General features: G+C 40.9%; 1 protein-coding gene across 6 annotated transcripts in view; it reads right to left on the reverse strand.

The window, feature by feature from the left end:
• The window catches only part of MARCHF6 (membrane associated ring-CH-type finger 6), a 1566402-nt gene that overhangs the window by 1307089 nt on the left and 237602 nt on the right, over positions 1 to 21711 (reverse strand). For all 6 annotated transcript variants that reach the window (XM_077491957.1, XM_077491954.1, XM_077491953.1 and 3 more), the window contains one exon: positions 19709 to 19877. In XM_077491957.1, coding sequence (XP_077348083.1) covers positions 19709 to 19877 — 169 coding nt within the window. The remainder of the gene's footprint in view (positions 1 to 19708; positions 19878 to 21711) is intronic.

Below are 21711 nucleotides of genomic sequence, written 5' to 3' on the forward strand. Positions count from 1 at the left end.
TTTGCCACGTCGCACGAACGCGCAATTGTCAGTTAAAGAGACGCAGTGCCGAATCGCAAAAATGGGCTTGGTCCTTTGGCTGCAAATTGGTCCGGGGCTTAAGTGGTTAGGGAGTTATGGCTGGTGAATTTAGGCAGAAACTTGATGAGCTGACCAGAAAAATCTCAGAATACGTTTTTATTCTTAAACATGTGTTCATTTTTATTTTTTATGCTTCTAAAAAGGGAACTGTCCATCATAGGAATAGGAATAGGTCTCTTTTTATTAGAATATAAATGGTAGCTTATAACAGGTATTCTATCTTTTATATTATGGACTGTAGTACTGAAAGGTGCATTTTATTTTTAGTGCATCATAGCATTCACAAAGATAGCAATGGGATTTATTTGGTAAAAGGGTACTCCGAATTTAGATTTGTTTCTTATTTTCTAATAAGAATAGTGAAGAGTGATGCATGGCAAAAACAGTGCTAACATCCTATTATATATGCTACATGTAGCACATACAGGGAGGTGAGTTAGATAATTAGTCTTAATTTTTCATCTTAGCTTGTAAGTTCTGGTGAGCAAGGTCCCTTATTGGTATCGTCTATAACTTATTTTGTTCTACCCGATTACAATACTTAGTATCCATCATACTTTAGTCAAACTAATCATTTGTTTCTTTATTCCAGGAGCAGCCAGCACAATTTTATATGTAAAGTTATACTTTGGAAAATTTCGCTGCTTTTGATTTTTTATTATTCAAGTTCCTACTACGGGTGGCAAAGTACGTTTTTGGATTAGGGTCACTCTGCATTAATATGATCTAACAATAAAATGTGTATATAATTATTCTTAGGGTAACAAAATGTTGAAGACCTGGAAGCTATGGCTGCAATATACATGAGACATATTTTAGGAGGGGCTCTTATGAATAACATAATAAAATTTGTATTGTTGGGGATCACACACAGTAATAGCATGCAATGTAAATCTGTAACCAACCAATTACCGTATTTATCGGCGTATAACATGCGCCAGCATATAATACGCACCCCAAGTTTAGGAGGCAAGATTAAGGAAAAAAACTTAAATTTTAAATGCCCATCAATGTAGCCTTCCACTGTCCCCCTGCAGCCTTGCACTGTCCCCCTGCAGCCTTTCCCAAAATTGCAGCATGGTTTAGTTTTAAATTTACCGCCGCCACCACGATCTTCGGCTCCACCCGCCGCCATTGCAATCTTCGGCTCCAACCGCCGCCGACATAGACTGAGCCGAGGGTACTCGGCTCTGCTCGCAGTAACGCCCCCGTCCCGCCCCTTGTCCTGGCTCCTGTGATGGGCACAACACCGGGCCAATGGCGGGACGTAAAGGCTAGGAGGTGGGACTGGGCGTGACAGAGCGGAGCCGAGTATACAGTACACTCGGCTTGGCTAATGTCGGCGGCGCTCCACAGACAGCGCAGATCGGCAGGGGGATCGGCTTATAACACGCACCCATGATTTTCCCCTGGTTTTAAGGGGAAAAAAGTGTGCGTTATACGCCGATAAATACGGTAAGTATATTACTATTGTACAAGGAGTATGTGTATGTAAATGTAGTGTGGGATCAATCTATAGTTTTGTTACTTTATTAAACATTGGGTTAGCCTTATCCCAGATATGTGGCTTGTTTTTGGTCACCAATTATAAGGGTTACATTTATTGATGTGGGGAAAAATGTTTTATGGAGACATGAGCACAATGTGCTAATCTGTCAAATGTAATTAAACTGTAATGGCATTCTATTTACTTATAGCCCCTGTAAAGAACTTACCGTATGATACATTTTAATCTTATATTTAGAACGTTTAACTGACAACAGAAATGGTGTCTTATAAAAATGTGAAGCTTTCTTCTGCTCATAAACAGTAGTGTTTGTTGCTAGTGATGGTATATGCAAATATTCGGATATATTAAGTTTGTAGGCTGTTGATCTAGGCATTGTTTCATCATTGATAATAACACTGATTAATGTTTTCAGGTTTTGTTTTCTTCTTTCAGATAGGTAGGGACATAGTAATGCACATTTTCCTAAACTATGACTGCACAAGTGACTATGCAAGTGACTGTCATTTTATTTTTTTTATTTTTTTTATTCTGAACATTATTACAATGTCGTTTCATAAAATGTAGTTCTACAAAGTCTATTTTGTGTGCCTGCATATAGACTTTATTGCAATGAAAGAACAAAGCTGTAGATAAAGATATACCTTTAATAAATGTCTGCTCCTTTTTAAAGTAAATCAAAGTTTTTTTTTTTTTATATGGTCATGTAGGATGTAGGAGACAAGAGCCAAGTGTCTGATGTGGGGAGTTTTTCCCAGGATTGAGCTGTACGCAGCACTGATATCAGATAATTGTACCCATTTTTATGAAAAATCTGTTCCATTCTGTTCTATGCTTTGCAAAGACGTTAGAACCTTGTGTCCACACTCATATTCATTGGTGAACAGGATGTATGGGCTGTTGTAGACCAAATTAAATTAAATTTACTGGGTCATATGAAACTTTGGATAGCGTTGTCACCAAGTTTCTAGAGGCAAATGGTAGTTGCTTAGACTTAAAGTGGTTGTAAACCCTTACAACACACTTTGACCTACAGGGAAGCCTAGATTAAGGCTTACCTGTAGGTCCAAGAAATATCTCCTAAACCTACACGGTTTAGGAGATATTTGCCGAAAGACAGGCACCGCTGTCTATGGCGCAGGCGCACTGAACGCGGTGCGGTCAACGGCGATATGCCGCGAGTGGCGGCTCCCGTGCGCATGTGCGGGAGTGACGTCATCGTGGCTTTGCTGAATGACAGCAGCGGAGCAGCGAGACCCACCGAGAAGATGGATGCGCCGGACTACAGGGGACAGCGGTGACTTCGCTGGCTCCTGTGTCAGGTAAGTGACACAAAATGGACTACTATGCGATGCATAGTTGTCCATTATGCTTTACCTTTGCAGGGAATGAAAGAGGAAGTAAACCCATTAGGGTTTACTTCCTCTTTAATGCTGTACAGTGGGAGATAAAATGTTAATGTGTTTAAAAGAACTAAATTGGTGTAGAGTTTTGTTTCTAAACAGATCCTTGTTTTAGATGTGAAATTTTGTTCCAATTAAAGCCACTAAAGGAATGCATGTCAGTAACTCTTGATGACTGCAAGTACATTAAAGATCATAAAAGGAAGTGGAAGAATTCACAATTCAAGTGGCCATGTAAATCCACACTTTTGACAGTGACATTTTCAGTTTCTATAGTAGTCAAGTCTGAGTGAGATTAGCAGGAGTGTTATTCACATAAGTGCAAGTGGAATGCATACAAGAGACTGTTGCAGAAAAAGACATTAGAAGTATTTCAGTAATGTACAATTCTAAATAATTGTACCCAATAATCTGTATTTAGAGAATTACCGTTGTTTTGATGGTTGTATATTATATTGTGAACACCTTAAAGAGCAAGTAAACCCTAATGGATTTACTTTGTCTCCTTGCAAAGGTAAAGCATAATGGAATACTATGCATCGCATAGTAGCCCATTATGTGTCACTTACCTGACACAGGAGCCAGCAATATCACCGATGTCCCCTGTAGTACAAAGCGTCCATCTTCTTCCCGGGAATGGCTGCTCTGCGATGCGAGTGGCCGGAGCATGTTTGCCTTCACTCGTGGCGCGCCCAGTGCGCCTGCGCCGTTGTCTACGTGTAGGTTAAGGAGATATTTCTTGGACCTACAGGTAAGCCTTCATCTAGGCTTACCTGAAGGGCAAAGTGGTTTGTAAGGGTTTACAATCACTTTAAAGTGGAACTTTGGTCACAAAAATAAGTGCCTATACTGTTTAAATCCACTGTTCCACCCTGCTCAGCCCATGCTCAGTTGTGCTCTTTTTTTATTTTCTTTGCACTGATTAAAATCTAGAGGCCAGTCCACTGACAGCCTGAAATTCTGCCGCTGCGCAAAGGTTCTGGGCTTCAGTAAAATGGTTGCATATTAATGTGGAATGTATTTTTCTTGCTAATGAACCTTATTTTATCACATTTTTATGAGTAGAGTTCCACTTTGAGAAAATGCTCAATCATACTTTTTTTTTATTTTTAAATGATAAAAAAGTGGGGAGGTATAATGTAATGAATATGACATTTTTGCTAAGAATATATGATATTGATGCTTTATAAGATACATTATGTTATTTATCTTGCTATTTACAGATTTAATATGTTTTATAACTCATGTTTTAAGACATAGGAGAAGTAGGCTACTGACTTAGTATAGCAGTGACTGCCAGAAGAGACCCATGCTGACTGTTATTGTAGAATATTCTACAGTATAGTATGTAAGTGAAATGGCTTTGGGTATAGTAAACTGTGGGAAGACTACAGAATTAAAACTAATGAAATATCTGGACTGACTATATTGACCTATGACATGACCAAGGTAATAGTGACTGGTAGGTGGAGTCAAGAGTAAGAAATAAGAATTTAAAATTTATTGTATGGGAAATAGTATTTACTGGAAACTAGGAAATAAAATGTAAAATAATTTATATTAAAAAAACTTCATACTGAAAACATGTACTAATAATGTTGAGGAATATTCTAAGAGTATAGTATTATGATAAAAACTATATAGAAGCATGTATATTATTTTAGAGGATGTTGTAGAAGTAAAAGCAACGCACTAAATTAAGTTATTAGGTAAAATAACAGTGTTGGAGCCACTGATTTGTAGTTTGCCCTGAAATGCTTGATGGAGGCCTATTGTATCCTGACACTGACTATTTCTTTATTTTTTACAACTATAATTTTGAAGTGTATTTTATATCCATACAAATATCGGGTGACCGCAAAAGACATGATGCAACTTGTTACAAATGTTAATTACTACAAAGGAAGGTGTTCATGCAACAAAAGGAGGAACTGGAAAATCTGAGACTTGTATCTTTGCAGAACAGGTATGCACTGAACTTGTGTCTTACAGCATCCAAAAGCAGCTTGTGCTAGGATACTGGACCAGCAAATGGAGATTTCTCCAAAAATATCAAGCGCTTGGCTAAGCTGAAAAGACCTACGCAGGAAAAGGCAGAGCCTTATGGGACTGAGTGTGCTGAATGGTCCCTGGAACCACATATTTGGCTTTCATTCACTAGCTAAACTAATTGTTCTTCTTCTCCGTTATCCTTGATGTAATGTTGCTGAGTTACTGTTGTCTGTTGCAAGAAGTTTGTGGCAATGATAATTACGATGCCACTGATACTGACAACTATGTCTGCTGTGCCACATATAGAGAAGGACTTTGCAGCTACAGAAGAAAATGCAGTATTTTTGATTGGACCTATTTATTTTTTGGACGATTTATGTGATAAGTGTCGGGTACACAGGGTCTCTGAAGGGCATGGTGGGTGATCTGTACTGTAATTGCCATGAGGCTTATGCCTCGATGGGGGGAAATGTAGAATAATTTCATATTAACAATATATGTTACTCATATTCAATTTGCATATATTTTATTGATAATATAAGTATTATTCATATTATTATTAGTGGTTTTTATCAATATTATTATTCAATAAGTAAAGCAATAGTTATTAATCTTAATTAATGTATATGTTATTCCATAGTTATAGAAAGTCTTCATTTTTAAATGTTGAACTTTAGATGACCTCTCTGGTTCCTTCTGATATTTTTTTTTAAGATCGTTTACTGGGTGAAAGTTCATTAGGATACTTCATAGTTTTTAAATTCACTAAATAGAAGAAGAGATAACTTGACAGCAGTTGAAATACAGCCTGATAAGATAAGAACATCTTATACAGGTGGTTTAGAAATAATTATGTGGAATATGGGAAAGTTATCGACAGTACATTAATCAAATTTGACAGGATCAAACAAAGGTCTGCGTGTGCCCTCATTAATACTGTTAAAATACATTGAATAGTTAGCTGTGTGTATGTACAGTGAGGTCCATAAATATAGGGACATCGACACAATTCGAATTTTTGGCTCTATACACCACCACAATGGATTTGAAATGAAACAAGATGTGCTTTAACTGCAGACTTTGTGCTTTAACTGCAGACTTTGAGCTTTAATTTGAGGGTATTTACATCCAAATCAGATGAATGGTGTAGGAATTACAACAGTTTGTATACGTGACTCCAACTTTTTAAGGGACCAAAAGCAATGCGACAGATTAACAATCATCCAAACATTCACTTTTTAATACTTGGTTGCAAATCCTTTGCAGTCAATTACAGCCTGAAGTCTGGAATTCATAGACATCACCAGACGCTGGGTTTCATCCCTGGGGATGCTCTGCCAGGCCTCTACTGCAACTGTCTTCAGTTCCTGCTTGTTCTTGGGGCATTTTCCCTTCAGTTTTGTCTTCAGCAAGTGAAATCCATGCTCAAATCGGATTCAGGTCAGGTGATTGACTTGGCCATTGCATAACATTCCACTTCTTTCCCTTAAACTCTTTGGTTGCTTTAACAGTATGCTTCGGGTCATTGTTCATCTACACTGTTAAGCGCCGCCAAATGATTTCTGAAGCATTTTGTTGAAGTCGAGCAGATAATATTGCCCGAATGTCGGGGCTGGCTTCCTTCCCTGAGCTGGCCGCTCAGCTGTCGGCTAATTGTCAGCTCTCCTCTCTATCCAGTTACTCCTGCGTACCTGTTTAAAGACTGGCTTTGCTGACATCCATTCTGGCTCCTTTGCCTGCTTGCTGTTCCACTTGGATTCCCAACTTCTGACCCGGCTGATTACCAAATCTGGTTACTAGACTCCAGCTATGCTTCGACTACGTTTACTCCATTTACCTTTTTATTTTTATTAACAAACAAGTGTGATTAAATTGTACTTCTGTCTCGGTCTGATTCATGGTTTCTGACACTGAAATATTTCAGAATTCATCCTGCTGCTTTTGTCAGCAGTCACATCATCAATAAATACAAGAGAACCAGTCACATTGGCAGCCATACATGCCCATGCCATGACACTACCACCACCATGCTTCACTGATGAGGTGGTATGCTTTGGATCATGAGCAGTTCCTTTCCTTCTCCATACTCTTCTCTTCCCATCACTCTGGTACAAGTTGATCTTTGTCTCATCTGTCCATAGGATGTTTTTTTCCAGAACTGTGAAGGCTTTTTTAGATGTTGTTTGGAAAAACTCTAATCTGGCCTTCCTGTTTTTGAGGCTCACCAGTGGTTTACATCTTGTGGTAAACCCTCTGTATTCACTCTGGTGAAGTCCTCTATTGATTGACTTTGACACACATACACCTACCTCCTTGAGAGTGTTCTTGATCTGTCCAAATGTTGTGAATTGTTTTATTCACCAGGGAAAGAATTACTCGATCATCCACCATAGTCGTTTTCCTGTGGTCTTCCGGGTCTTTTGGTGTTGCTGAGCTCACCGATGCCCTCTTTCTTTTTAAGGATGTCCAAAACAGTTGCTTTGGCCACACCTAATGTTTTTGCAATCTCCCCGATTTGTTTTGTTTTTTTCAGCCCAATGATGGCTTGCTTCACTGATAGTGACAGCTCTTTGGATCTCATATTGAGAGTTGAGATCAAAGGGTAGCTCAAATAGGGGTAACTCCAGAAGACACCCTTGAGCAAGAGGGAAAGGGACTATTACGGTACCCATATATAATGAACCATATTAAAATACAAATTAATATTTATTAAAGAGATCAAAGTAACAATGACATAAATTTAGAAAGAACAAGCAAAATTCAGAGAAAAATAGGCATCATAAACAACATGTTAAATACACGATGTTGAGGTTTACGATTTTATCAGACGCCCCTCGAACAGATCAGGAGCCATGGATAGAGGGTTAGACGTATTCCTCGACAGGTTTCGCAACAAAAAGCCGCTTCCTCAAGAGGCATCACCCACAAAATCTATCAAGAAATATACAGCATTTATTTATTATAAAAGGTATAAAGTATACATACAAAAAATAATATAATAAAAATATATAACATTGTTACTAAAAAATGGTAATGGTAATAGACCTGGAGTGTTACAAACAGGACCAGATGACTCACCCACAAAAAGGTAATCCTAAATGGCAGAGATTGCAATTTCTGAGGTACCCTAAAAGCGGGCACTCCCTGGGGGCGGACACGGGGGGTAAAAAAGATGCGGAGGAGGCAGAAACCAACTGAAAATAAAATGTAACATCTAAATTCAGTTTCAGATCATAAAGCCAATACTCAAAAGGTAGAGGAATAAAGAAAAAAAAGATTTGAAATTAAACCGGACCCAGACACCACAAATCAGTTAAAAACACCAGTGTGATATAGGTCAGATTTGGTTGTGACTGTAGCAATGGTCTGTATTGGCATTTACATACCCCACAGGTTGTCTCAGATAAAAATGCTAGCCAGGAAGAAACAGATCCTCAAGGACAAGGTATTCCCGGGGTCTCAAAGAAAAGTCTGGGGTATCCAAAATAGGTCTAAGATAGAGCCCAAGTAAATATAGCTAGCAAATAGCCTGGAAAAAATATATTGCCATTGCTTATAATAGAATAAAGACACAGCCTGTCCATTGCGATTAGAGCACCAGTCAGGGCTAAAAAGGTCAATGGAATCAAGTCAAAAGAGGAGCTCATAATAGTAAATAAAATAAAAAATGTACCTGTCATAATGCTGTTGATCACAGATTCCCAGCTGCTGCCGCTCCGTCATTGCGCCAAACTTGGTGCCATATAAAGCCCCAACCAGGAAGTCAGAGAGCGTCATCATTACGCTCCCTGATCGCCGCATCATGAGTGTGTGCGCCTGCGTGGGTGACAGTCTGCGCGCACATAAACCCTCCGATGGGAGCCGACATTATCAGCTCACAACGGGGGAGAGACCAGGCGGGGAATCTGTGATCAACAGCATTATGACAGGTAGAATTTTTTTTACTATTTACTATTATGAGCTCCTCTTTTGACGTGATTCCATTGACCTTTTTAGCCCTGACTGGTGCTCTAATCGCAATGGACAGGCTGGGTCTTTATTCTATTATAAGCAATGGCAATATATTTTTCCAGGCTATTTGCTAGCTATATTTACTTGGGCTCTATCTTAGACCTATTTTGGATACCCCAGACTTTTCTTTGAGACCCCGGGAACACCTTGTCCTTGAGGATCTGTTTCTTCCTGGCTAGCATTTTTATCTGAGACAACCTGTGGGGTATGTAAATGCCAATACAGACCATTGCTACAGTCACAACCAAATCTGACCTGATATCACACTGGCGTTAACTGGTTTGTGGTGTCTGGGTCTGGTTTAATTTCAAATCTTTTTTTCTTTATTCCTCTACCTTTTGAGTATTGGCTTTATGATCTGAAACTGAATTTAGATGTTGTTACATTTTATTTTCAGTTGGTTTCTGCCTCCTCCGCGTCTTTACCCCCTGTGTCCGCCCCCAGGGGGGTGCCCGCTTTTAGGGTACCTCAGAAATTGCCGTCTCTGCCATTTAGGATTACCTTTTTGTGGGTGAGTCATCTGGTCCTGTTTGTAACACTCCAGGTCTATTACCATTTTTTAGTAACAATGTTATATATTTTTATTATATTATTTTTTGTATGTATTCTTTATTCCTTTTATAATAAATAAATGCTGTATATTTCTTGATAGATTTTGTGGGTGACTCCTCTTGAGGAAGCGGCTTTTTGTCGCGAAACCGGTCGAGGAATACGTCTAACCCTCTATCCATGGCCGCTGATCTGTTCGAGGGGCGTCTGATAAAATCGTAAACCTCAACATCGTGTATTTAACATGTTGTTTATTTATTATGCCTATTTTTCTCTGAATTTTGCTTGTTCTTTCTAAATTTATGTCATTGTTACTTTGATCTCTTTAACCACTTGCCGACCGCCTCACGCCGATGTACGTCATCAGAATGGCACGGGCAGGCATAAGCACATATATGTACGTCCTTTGCCTCCCGCGGGTCGGGGGCCCGATCGGGCCCCCGCCCGGTGCCTGCGGCGGTCGGTTTTCGTTCGGGAGCGATCCCGGACGAGGGGACGGCCATTCATTCATGGCCACCCCCTCGCGATCGCTCCCGACGAATGGAAATCCCCGGTGACATCACTTCCTCTCCTGTAATGTAAACACAGGAGAGGAAGTGATGTATTCTCTCCTCCGTGTCGGTATTTTTCGTTCCGACACGGAGGAGAGCGGATCAGTGAGTTGCACCAACACATCCCACACACAGTAGAACATGCCAGGCACACTCACACCCCCCCTTTACCCCCCGATCACCCCCCCAATTACCCCTGCCCCCCAGTCACAGTGACACCAATGTCATTTTTTTTTTTTTTTTTTTTTTTTTTGCATTGGTGTCATTTGTGACTGTAATAACTGTTAGGGCAGTTAGGGTTAGCCCCCTTTAGTTCTAATGTACCCCCCTAACCCCCCCAATAAAGGTTTAACCCCGTGATCACCCCCCGTCGCCAGTGTCACTAAGGCTGGGTTCACATTGCAGCGGTTTATGAGAACGAATGTGATTCGCACCGCACTGCAGTGCAAATCACATCCGATCTCTGTGCGATTCGAGTTCAGCCATTCGCCGCACCCGCCGCACCCGCCACACCCGCCGCACCCGCCGCAAATTCGCACGGGACCCTTTTTTTGGCCCGCAGCAGAATCGGATCGCATGGGTGTTCACACCATGCGATCCGAGTTTGCAGATCGCACTGCGATATGCGAACTGATCTGGGGGTGTCAGTAACATTTCACTGACACTCCCAGCAGTTCGCATAGGGCAGTGTGAACTGCCGCCGGGAGGCATGCGATGCGGGAACCCGCCGCGGATTCGCGGCGTTTCCGCATCGCTCCAGTGTGAACCCAGCCTAATAAGCGATCATTTTTCTGATCGCCGTATTAGTGTCACAGGTGACGCTAGTTAGGCAGGTAGGTATTTAGGTTCGCCGCAGCTTTTTATAGCGCTAGGGACCCCCATATACTACCGCATAAAGCCCCCTGATTGCCCCCTAGTTAACCCTTTCACCAGTGATCACCATATAACTGTTACAGGTGACGCTGGTTGGTTAGTTATTTTTTTATAGTTTCAGGGCACCCGCCATTTATTACCTAATAAAGGTTTAACCCCCTGATCACCCGGCAGGTGTCATTTGTGACTAATAACTGTTAGGGCAGTTAGGGTTAGCCCCCTTTAGTTCTAAGGTACCCCCCTAACCCCCCCAATAAAGGTTTAACCCCGTGATCACCCCCCGTCGCCAGTGTCACTAAGGCTGGGTTCACATTGCAGCGGTTTATGAGAACGGATGTGATTCGCACCGCACTGCAGTGCAAATCACATCCGATCTCTGTGCGATTCGAGTTCAGCTATACAGATAGTATGGCTGAATTCGTGTCGCACCCGCCGCAAACTCGCACGGGACCCTTTTTTTGGTCCGCAGCAGAATCGGATCGCATGGGTGTTCACACCATGCGATCCAAGTTTGCAGATCGCACTGCGATATGCGAACTGATCTGGGGGTGTCATTAACATTTCACTGACACTCCCAGCAGTTCGCATAGGGCAGTGTGAACTGCCGCCGGGAGGCATGCGATGCGGGAACCCGCCGCGCATTCGTGGCGTTCCCGCATCGCTCCAGTGTGAACCCAGCCTAATAAGCGATCGTTTTTCTGATCGCTGTATTAGTGTCACAGGTGACGCTAGTTAGGCAGGTAGGTATTTAGGTTCGCCGCAGCTTTTTATAGCGCCAGGGACCCCCATATACTACCGCATAAAGCCCCCTGATTGCCCCCTAGTTAACCCTTTCACCAGTGATCACCATATAACTGTTACAGGTGACGCTGGTTGGTTAGTTATTTTTTTATAGTTTCAGGGCACCCGCCATTTATTACCTAGTCTCACTAGTGTACCCCTAAATTTAGGGGTGTCTACTTTCTAAAATGGGGTCATTTGGGGGGGGGGGGTTTGTGCCATCTTGGCATTTTATGGCCTTCAAAACTGTAACGCCCTTAGAAAGCCTGAAGGCGGTGCTTGGTTTTTGGGGCCCCGTACGCGGCTAGGCTCCCAAAAAGTCCCACATATGTGGTATCCCCGTACTCAGGAGAAGCAGCAGAATTTATTTTGGGGTGTCATTTCACATATGCCCATGGCATGCGTGAGCAATATATCATTTAGTGACAACTTTGTGAAAAAAAAAAAAAGTTTGTAATTTTCCCGCAACTTGTGGCAAAATATAAAATATTCCATGGACTCAACATGCCTCTCAGCAAATAGCTTGGGGTGTCTACTTTCTAAAATGGGGTCATTTGTGGGGGTTTTGTGCCATCTTGGCATTTTATGGCCTTCAAAACTGTAATAGGTAGTGAGAAGTGAACTCAAAAAATTACGCCCTTAGAAAGCCTGAAGGCGGTGCTTGGTTTTCGGGGCCCCGTACGCGGCTAGGCTCCCAAAAAGTCCCACATATGTGGTATCCCCGTACTCAGGAGAAGCAGTAGAATTTATTTTGGGGTGTCATTTCACATATGCCCATGGCATGCATGAGCAATATATCATTTAGTGACAACTTTGTGAAAAAAAAAAAAAAAAAAAAAAAGTTTGTAATTTTCCCGCAACTTGTGGCAAAATATAAAATATTCCATGGACTCAACATGCCTCTCAGCAAATAGCTTGGGGTGTCTACTTTCTAAAATGGGGTCATTTGTGGGGGTTTTGTGCCATCTTGGCATTTTATGGCCTTCAAAACTGTAATAGGTAGTGAGGCGTGAAATCAAAAATTGACGCCCTTAGAAAGCCTGAAGGCGGTGCTTGGTTTTCGGGGCCCTGTACGCGGCTAGGCTCCCAAAAAGTCCCACATATGTGGTATCCCCGTACTCAGGAGAAGCAGCAGAATTTATTTTGGGGTGTCATTTCACATACGCCCATAGCATGTGTGAGCAATATATCATTTAGTGACAACTTTGTGTAAAAAAAAAAAAAAAATTTTTTTTTTGTCATTATTCAATCGCTTGAGGCAAAAAAATAAAATATTCAATGGGCTCAACATGCCTCTTATCAATTTCCTTAGGGGGTCTACTTTCAAAAATGGGGTCATTTGGGGGGGTTTTGTACTGCCCTGTCATTTTAGCACCTCAAGAAATGAGATAGGCAGTCGTAAACTAAAAGCTGCGTAAATTCCAGAAAACGTACCTTAGTTTGTAGATGTGACAACTTTTGCGCAAACCAATAAATATACAATTATTGACTTTTTTTTTACCAAAGACATGTGGCTGAATACATTTTGTCCTAAATGTATGACTAAAATTGAGTTTATTGGATTTTTCTAATAACAAAAAGTAGAAAATATCATTTTTTTTCAAAATTTGCGGTCTTTTTACGTTTATATCGCAAAAAATAAAAATCGCAGAGGCAATCAAATACCATCAAAAGAAAGCTCTATTTGTGGGAAGAAAAGGACGCAAATTTTGTTTGGGTACAACATTGCATGACCGCGCAATTACCAGTTAAAGCAGCGCAGTGCCAAAGTGTAAAAAGACCTCTGGTCATTTACCAGCAAAATGGTCCGGTCTGAAAGTGGTTAATAAATATTAATTTGTATTTTAATATGGTTCATTATATATGGGTACAGTAATAGTCCCTTTCCCTCTTGCCCAAGGGTGTCTTCTGGAGTTACCCCTATTTGAGCTACCCTTTGATCTCTATACTATTATGGGATGATGGTACCTTTCATGAACAAATATTATAGAAGGCAAAACCAGTTTCGACTCATATTGAGAGTTGACAGCAACAGATTCCAAATACAAATGGCACACTTGAAATGAACTCTGGACCTTTTATCTGCTCCTTGTAAATGGGATAATGAGGGAATAACACACACCTGGCCATGGAACAGCTGAGCAGCCAATTGTACCATTACTTTTGGTCCCTTAAAAAGTGGGAGGCACGTATACAAACTGTTGCAATTCCTACACCGCTCACCCGATATGGATGTAAATACCCTCATATTAAAGCTCAAAGTCTGCAGTCAAAACACGTTTGTTTCATTCCAAATCTATTGTGGTGGGGTATAGAGCCAAAAAGATAAGAATTATGTTGATGTCCCAAAATTTATGGGCCTATCTTTTTGGACAAAACCTGTTATAAATCATTTTAATAAACTTGTAGGAATTTCTGGGAATGAATTAAGTTAGACAGACGTATGGATCTTAGCAACCAATTATGATGTACCTAATATGCTTGCACTGTAAGAAACTTTATAAATTAGACCTGCATCTTGTAATACTTTGAACATAAAGCTGTATGTTCCTAGTTGTTAATCAACCTGCATTATGTAAGTCCTGCGTGGTTTGATACGTTATTTTACTTCAATATACTTACACATACACCCCTCACATTTTTGTAAACATTTTGTTATATCTTTTCATGTGGCAACACTGAAGAAATTACACTTTGCTACAATTTAAAGTAGTGAGTGTAAAGCCTGTATAAAAGTGTAAATGTGCTGTCCCCTCAAAATAACTCTTCCACTCCTCCATGATGACATCACAGAGCTGGTAGATGTTAGAGACCTTGTGCTCCCCCATGTTCCATTTGAGGATGCCCCACAGATGTTCAATAGGGTTTAGGTCTAGAGAAATGCTTGGCCAGTCCATCACCTTTGCCCTCAGCTTCTTTAGTAAGGCAGTGGTTGTCTTGGAGGTGTGTTTGGGGTCATTATGTTGGAATACTGCCCTGCGGCATAGTCTCCGAAGGGAGGGTATCATGCTCTGCTTAAGGAGGTCACCGTACATGTGGCATTCATGGTTCCTTAAATGAACTGTAGCTCCCCAGTGCCGGCAGCACTCATGCAGCCCCAGACCATGACACTCCCACAAACATGCTTGAATGTAGGCAACACACATTTGTCTTTGTACTCCACACCTGGTTGCCGCCACACATGCTTGACACCATCTGAACCAAATAAGCATATCTTGGTCTCATCAGACCACAGGATATAGTTCCAGTAATCCATGTCCTTAGTCTGCTTGTCTTCAACAAACTGCAGGCTTTCTTGTGCATCATCTTTAGAAGATGCTTCATTCTGGGACGACAGCCATGCAGATCAATTTGATGCAGTGTGCGGTAAATCGTCTGAGCACTGACAGGCAGACCCCCCACACCCTTCAATCTCTGCAGCAATGCTGGCAGCACTCATACATCTATTTCCCAAGGACAACCTATGGATATCACACGGAGAAGGTGCACTCAACTTCTTTGGTCGACCATGGTGAGGCCTATTCTGAGTGGTCTTGGCCACTGTGCTGCAGCTCAGTTTCAGGGTCTTGGCAATCTTCTCTAAGCCTAGGCCATCTTTATGTAGAGCAACAATTTTTTTTAGATCTCAGAGTTATTTGTCAGAAGGTGCCATATTGAACTACTGATATATATATGATATATAGAGAGTGAGAGTGAGAGCACTGTTCACGGTCTAAATATATACCAATTTAAAGATGAACTAAAACTTAAAATCATTTAGCCTGGGAGGAAAATTTGCACCTAGATTGTAGTGTGTATATCATAGATGTGGTCCTGTTTTCTTCCGGTGTGGATAGTCTCCTTTAGAGAAAGCTCAACAGGTTAACAGAATATATACAAGTCCCTCCTATCACAGCATATATGAGGGTGTATCAAAAGGTTTTTGAGACTAGTATTGTAACACGCCAACAGATAGCACAAGGCTGCACGCACAGTTACAAGGAGTGTGCCAAAAGACACTGTCCTATGTCTGGTGCTATTCGGACCTCATGCGTTACTTCTTCTATTTCATCATGGACAGCAAGTTAGAGCAAAAGTGAAATTGGGCAAATCTGCACGTGCGATTATTCTCCGACAATCATCATGCACATGTTGCCGAATGGTTTTGACATTTTACGGGGATTGAGCTCTCTGAGGTCTTCCTGATCTCTCATGGTCTTCAACCGATGTTCCACTCTTGAAATGTGCATGCCACTAAAAACACCTTGAATGACTCATTGCAGCATTGCTGTAAACTTGTCAAATCATGTCAAATGTCTGTGGCAGATTTGCCCAGGTTCACTCAGAATTTAATGTTTGCTCTTAGTTCTAACTTTCTGTTCATGATGAATTAGCAGACGTGGAGTAATGTGGTCAGAAATGCACCAGTTGCATAGCTCTCAATGTACTCCCGGTCTTTTGGCACACTGACTTATAAAGGTTGGTGCTCCCTTTGACTGTACATGCAGCTTTGTGCTACCATCTGTTGGCATGTTACACAAAATATCTCAAAACATTTATACCACCTCATTTAACCCCTGCACCTGAGAAGCCTTCCAGTGGACAGAATTAGATCTCTTGATAATATAGGGACACACAACACATTTTCTACATTTAGAAAAACACCCGAATTCTCAAACAGTCCATTATAAATATTTTTTTTTTCTCCAACCAGATCGCTGCATACCAAAGTGACCCCTCAGTGAGAGACACATTTGCAGTATCTAGGAATGATTTAAAAAAATGTATTATGCTGCATCTTTGGAGAAAAAAAAAAAAAGTGTTTATTTATTGATTTGTCTGATAGTTATAGCTCCTCCAAACTATGGGGTACACTTTACTTAGCATGAGAAAAAAAAAAACACAAGATCCCGTCAGTGAACAAAACATTTGTTTACAATGACGGAGCTCTGTTATGTGAATCACTGAGCAGATCAGCGGGTGCTGGTGACCAATCATTGGCTGAGACCCGCTGTGCTGTGATGAAATAGCACAGTGGCCACACAGATCACATACAAGGTATCCAGCACAGAGAGGTCACTTTGCCACCGCACATGCACGTTAGGCAGTCGGCAAAAACGGTTAAAGAGTAACTCCACTTGTTGATAAAAAATAAATAAAAACAACACTTTCCCCTCTGAATGATCTATGCACATTGCAAGGACTTTAACAAACGCTGTTGCAGATTCCTACCTTTTATTATTCTTTAGAAAAATCTGTTTGACTGTGTCCATGTGCACAGTGAATGTGTATAGTAGTGGTTTTAAAATGATCAATCAGCTGCTGCACCTGAGGAAAAATGCAGGGTCTGCATCCTTTTAGACGTGATATCTTCTATGAGGAAGTGAGTTGAAATCTAGATAAAGGAAGGCCTGTAGACTTGGTGTATCTGGATTTTGCAAAAGCATTTGACACAGTTCCTCATAAATGTTTACTGTAAAAAATAAGGTCCGTCAACATGGACCATAGGGCGAGTACATAGATTGAACCCTGGCTATAAGAGAGAGTTCAGATGGTGGTAAGAAATAAGGAATACTCGCAATGGTCAGGGGTGGGTAGTGGGGTCCCACAAGGTTCTGTGCTGGGACCAATCCTATTTAATTAATTCATGAACGACCTGGAGGATGGGGTAAACAGTTTAATCTCTGTGATACGAAGCTAAGCAGGGCAATAACTTCTCCGCAGGATGTGGAAACCTTGCAAGAAGATCTGAACAAACTAATGGGGTGGGCAACTACATGGCAAATGAGGTTCAATGTAGAAAAATGTAAAATAATGTATTTGGGTAGCAAAAATATGAATGCAATCTATACACTAGGGGGAGAACCTCTGGGGGAATCTAGGATGGAAAAGGACCTGGATGTTCTAGTAGATGATAGGTTCAGCAATTGCATGCAATGCTAAGCTGCTTCTAACAAAGCAAACAGAATATTGGCATGCATTAAAAAAGGGATTAACTTCAGGGATAAACCAAGTATTCTCCCACTCTACAAGATTCTGGTCCAGGCTCACCTCGAGTCCTCAGGAAGCATGTACTGCAAATGATGCAAGTACAAAGAAGGATAAAAAAAGCTAATAAAGGGTCTGAAGGATGTTAGTTATGAAGAAAGGTTGCGAGAACTGAACTTATTCTCGCTGGAGAAGAGACGCTTAAGAGGGGATACGATTTAAATTTACAAATACCGTACTGGTGATTCCACAATAGGGATAAAACTTTTTCGTGGAAGGGGGTTTAACAAGACATGTGGCCACTCATTATGGTTAAACCTCTTCTTCTGATTTTAAACTATGCAAGAGTGGCCAGGGTGTGGAATTCCCTTCCACAGGCGGTGGTCTCAGCGGCGGGCATCGATCATTTAAAAAAACTATTAGATAAACACCTGAAAGACCACAACAAATGCACCGATTCCTGTGTAAATGACACTGGCAGTGAAGGGATTAACCACTAGGGGGAAGTTAAGGGGTTAAGTGTGTCCCTGGGGAGTGATTCTAACTGTGGGGGGCATGGCTACACGTGGCATGTCACTGATTACCGCTTCCGATGACAGGGAGCAGCGACCAGTGACACTGTCAGTAGGCAGAAAGGGGAGAGGCTTGTTTACATTAGCATCTCCCCGCTCTTCCTCTCCGTGAGACAACCGCGGGTATCCCCGTGGACACAGAGTCCGCAGAACCCACAATCCGACTCACGGAGCTTGCCGGGGGCACGTACGCACCCGCAGGCCGCCTCTTAAAAAGGACAACGTACAGGTACGTTAGTTTGCCCGTACATGCCATTCTGCCGCAGTACATCTGCGTGAGGCGGTCGGCAAGCATTAAGTAACCCGCCTACTTGAGATAATGCAGCAGCCTGGAGGTCACTGACCAATTTATGTACTTTAGTAAGGGACCACAATACAGACTCTTGTTTATGAACAACCTCCAAAAATGTCACCCTTTCTTTTACCAATAATGCCATTAAATGTGTTGTCTGAGTGCAAACAATTTTTGATACTAGTTGCGATTTGTAAGTATTTTTTTACACATTTTAGATAGTGGGAAAAATCCATAACTATATTGCCCCCCTTGTCCAAACTCTTCATCACAATATCAGGATTGCATTGTAATTCCCAAAGGGTCTCTCATTTTGACTGACACTATCCCTCCATCTGCACACTCAATGTGAATGGCAGAATCCTCCCCGCTGAGCTATTATATTATACAGTGGAAAGACTTCCCACCATCTAAATACACTTAATCAGCATTGAAGACTATAGCCTGCAGCACTGATTGATGGTGGAAAATCCGACAGGGCTGTTGCACAGAAGTAAATCAGTTGGTCAACTTCTATACAACCTCCTTGCATATACATTGATCGAAATTTGGCTGGTCCCTGTTGAACTGGCTGAATTTCAAACCACTTATGGCTGGCTTTAGTTTTCATATTTTCTTTTTTTTCTACCATTGTCATTGACACCAACAGACGACACCATCTTCTGTCTGTTTCTTCTGCTAGTGATGACTGCACTGATCAAGACCTTTTTCCTTAAAGCATACTAGCATAACTGGTCAGGATTCTACCACCTTCAAGATGTGACAATGACTGGTAAGAAAGAAAGTCAAGTATTACCACTTCTACATTTTAGAGCTCAGTACATATTTTTCCCATTTGGGAAAACAATTTTCAAATGGATAGAATTTGTAAAATGTGAGAATTTCTCTAGACAAGGGATATACAATTAGCGGACCTCCGACTACAAGTCCCATGAGGCATAGCAAGACTATTACACCCACAAGCATGACACCCAGAGGCATGATGGGACTTGTACTTTTGCAACAGCTGAAGGTCCACTAATTGCATATCGTTGCTCCAGACCATAATTGGGGCATAAAATACTAAAATGTATATATTCATCCTAAAAAGTGGAAACAAAGAAGGAAAAAAAAAATAAGTAAAAACTTACCACATTATGCTGTACCAAACCATTCAGAGCTTGAGGAAGATTTTGTTCCAACCATTGTGGAGCGCCACCATGGACTATTTGTTCTCTTAACCAAACAAGACTTATAAATGCACAGAGTGTGCATGTAACAACAAAGCACCCCTGTAAACAGTCTGCTAATAAATTTTCCCTGTAATAAAACAAAAAGGTTGACCAAGTTACAACTGATGAAATGAGCTTAACCCATGTAATGTGCTCATGCCGTACATACACATGTATGCCTGTGTGCATAAAGGCTTTTATTTTTGTTTAATTATCCTGTCATACACTTGCTTTTGCTGCTAGCCCACTAACAATGCACTTCCTGTGATGCACAGATCTTATTTCCACAGTTGTTAGTCAGGGACTATAAAAAACAAAAGAAAAAAGGGGCCAAAGCGGGTTGGGAAATACCAACCCAGGGATTTTTAACGGTATCAGATCAACAAGATATGCAATCAACTAATAATTGCTAAAAAAAAATGTATTTAACCAACATACATCAAAGATGTACAACACTAAATTATACAGTCATAAAACCACTATTGAGGCTGGATTGGGTGCAGAACATCTCCAGAGTTACCCCACTTTGGAGCATAAAAGCATAAATGCTACGCTGCGATTATTCAACATGTTTCGCTCGTAGCTCGAGCTTCATCAGGAATTGACGCAGCAGCAGATCATAACTAATAAAGTAAGAAAAACAACATATATTAAATTCATAAACAATATATCAAAAAATATAATATTATAAACATTTACAAAAACAAATATTATTTGCAAAATAAGTATACATAAGAAAAGATTATAGAAGTCATATACATGAATAGATATGAAATATATCCGGGCCCAGATTCCATATTAAAGGATACAGTAATCAGCATATCCGAAATAACAACAAAGATTTTTAACTATATCATTTGATTTGATCTTACCAATTGCATCAGAGTCCCACAGGTCTATGAATATGTTTGCCGTTAGTGGTGAGTAAATAAAGAGTTGAAAGGAAGGTGAAATCAATGCACCTGCTGATCAATAAATGCACAGACTGGATAGTGACGCGTCAACCAGAAATCTAGTCTGTAGAGAAAAACATTATATTTTGTATTTTATTTAGAGTAAGGAAACTCTGATAGATATAAAGAGATCTCATCATCATATTACCTGGATAATTGAATCAATCTTAGTGCAGACTGGTTTCAAATGGCCAGTATAGAGAAATGCCAGCAGTGTTGCCAGATGAATTATTTAAATAAGCGCTGTAATAGACAGGTAAGGTAAATTCTATCAACTAGAAGTGGACTCAGTCAATTAAATTGAATGAATGTAGTAGGAGAGAGAAGGCAATGAGAAATCCATCAAGAATAGTCATAGGTAAATATAGTGTATAGGCAAAGCCTGCATACCGGTCAGTATGTGTACAGAGACACCAGTTGTGGGATAGCCTATTCAGCAGTTCATCCTCCGTCAATTACCAACAGGCAACTGACTGGGGGATGAGATTATAAGTTTTCTCCAGCCCGGCAGGGTCTGACGTCACCGCCGAGCTGTGGGCGGATTCAGAAAAGGAAAAAATCTCACTCATTGTTACATCTAACATCCGTGTTCTAGTGCGCATGCGCGGACGACGCTGATCGTGTCAGCAGCCGCCCCGCGGCCATCTTTGATTTGGTCAATGCCCTTACTGTGAGTGATCTGAATAGGAGATGCCTAGAAACCAAACCACACAGTGTCACATGACACCAAGCGGCGTCAGCAACAACAGCGGGACCTCATCTTTGGATCAAGCTTAAATGTAAACATAAGGATGTATGGAAAAAGAAACAAAATCAGTACACTTTGTTTTAATATAGAGGTATCGGTTTGAAATGTAAGTGAGGTAAAATGAATGGTCCAAAATGTCACCAACACCAGCGAGATCCCATCCATGTACTCAGTTCAATTGAATCCTTAGAAGGATGATTTACTTATAGTAATGAGACCAT

Source organism: Lithobates pipiens, unplaced genomic scaffold, assembly GCF_037356315.1.
Source record: "Lithobates pipiens isolate NorthernLeopardFrog02 unplaced genomic scaffold, aLitPip1_a1.2 Scaffold_19, whole genome shotgun sequence".
NCBI classification, from domain to species: Eukaryota; Metazoa; Chordata; class Amphibia; order Anura; family Ranidae; genus Lithobates; species Lithobates pipiens.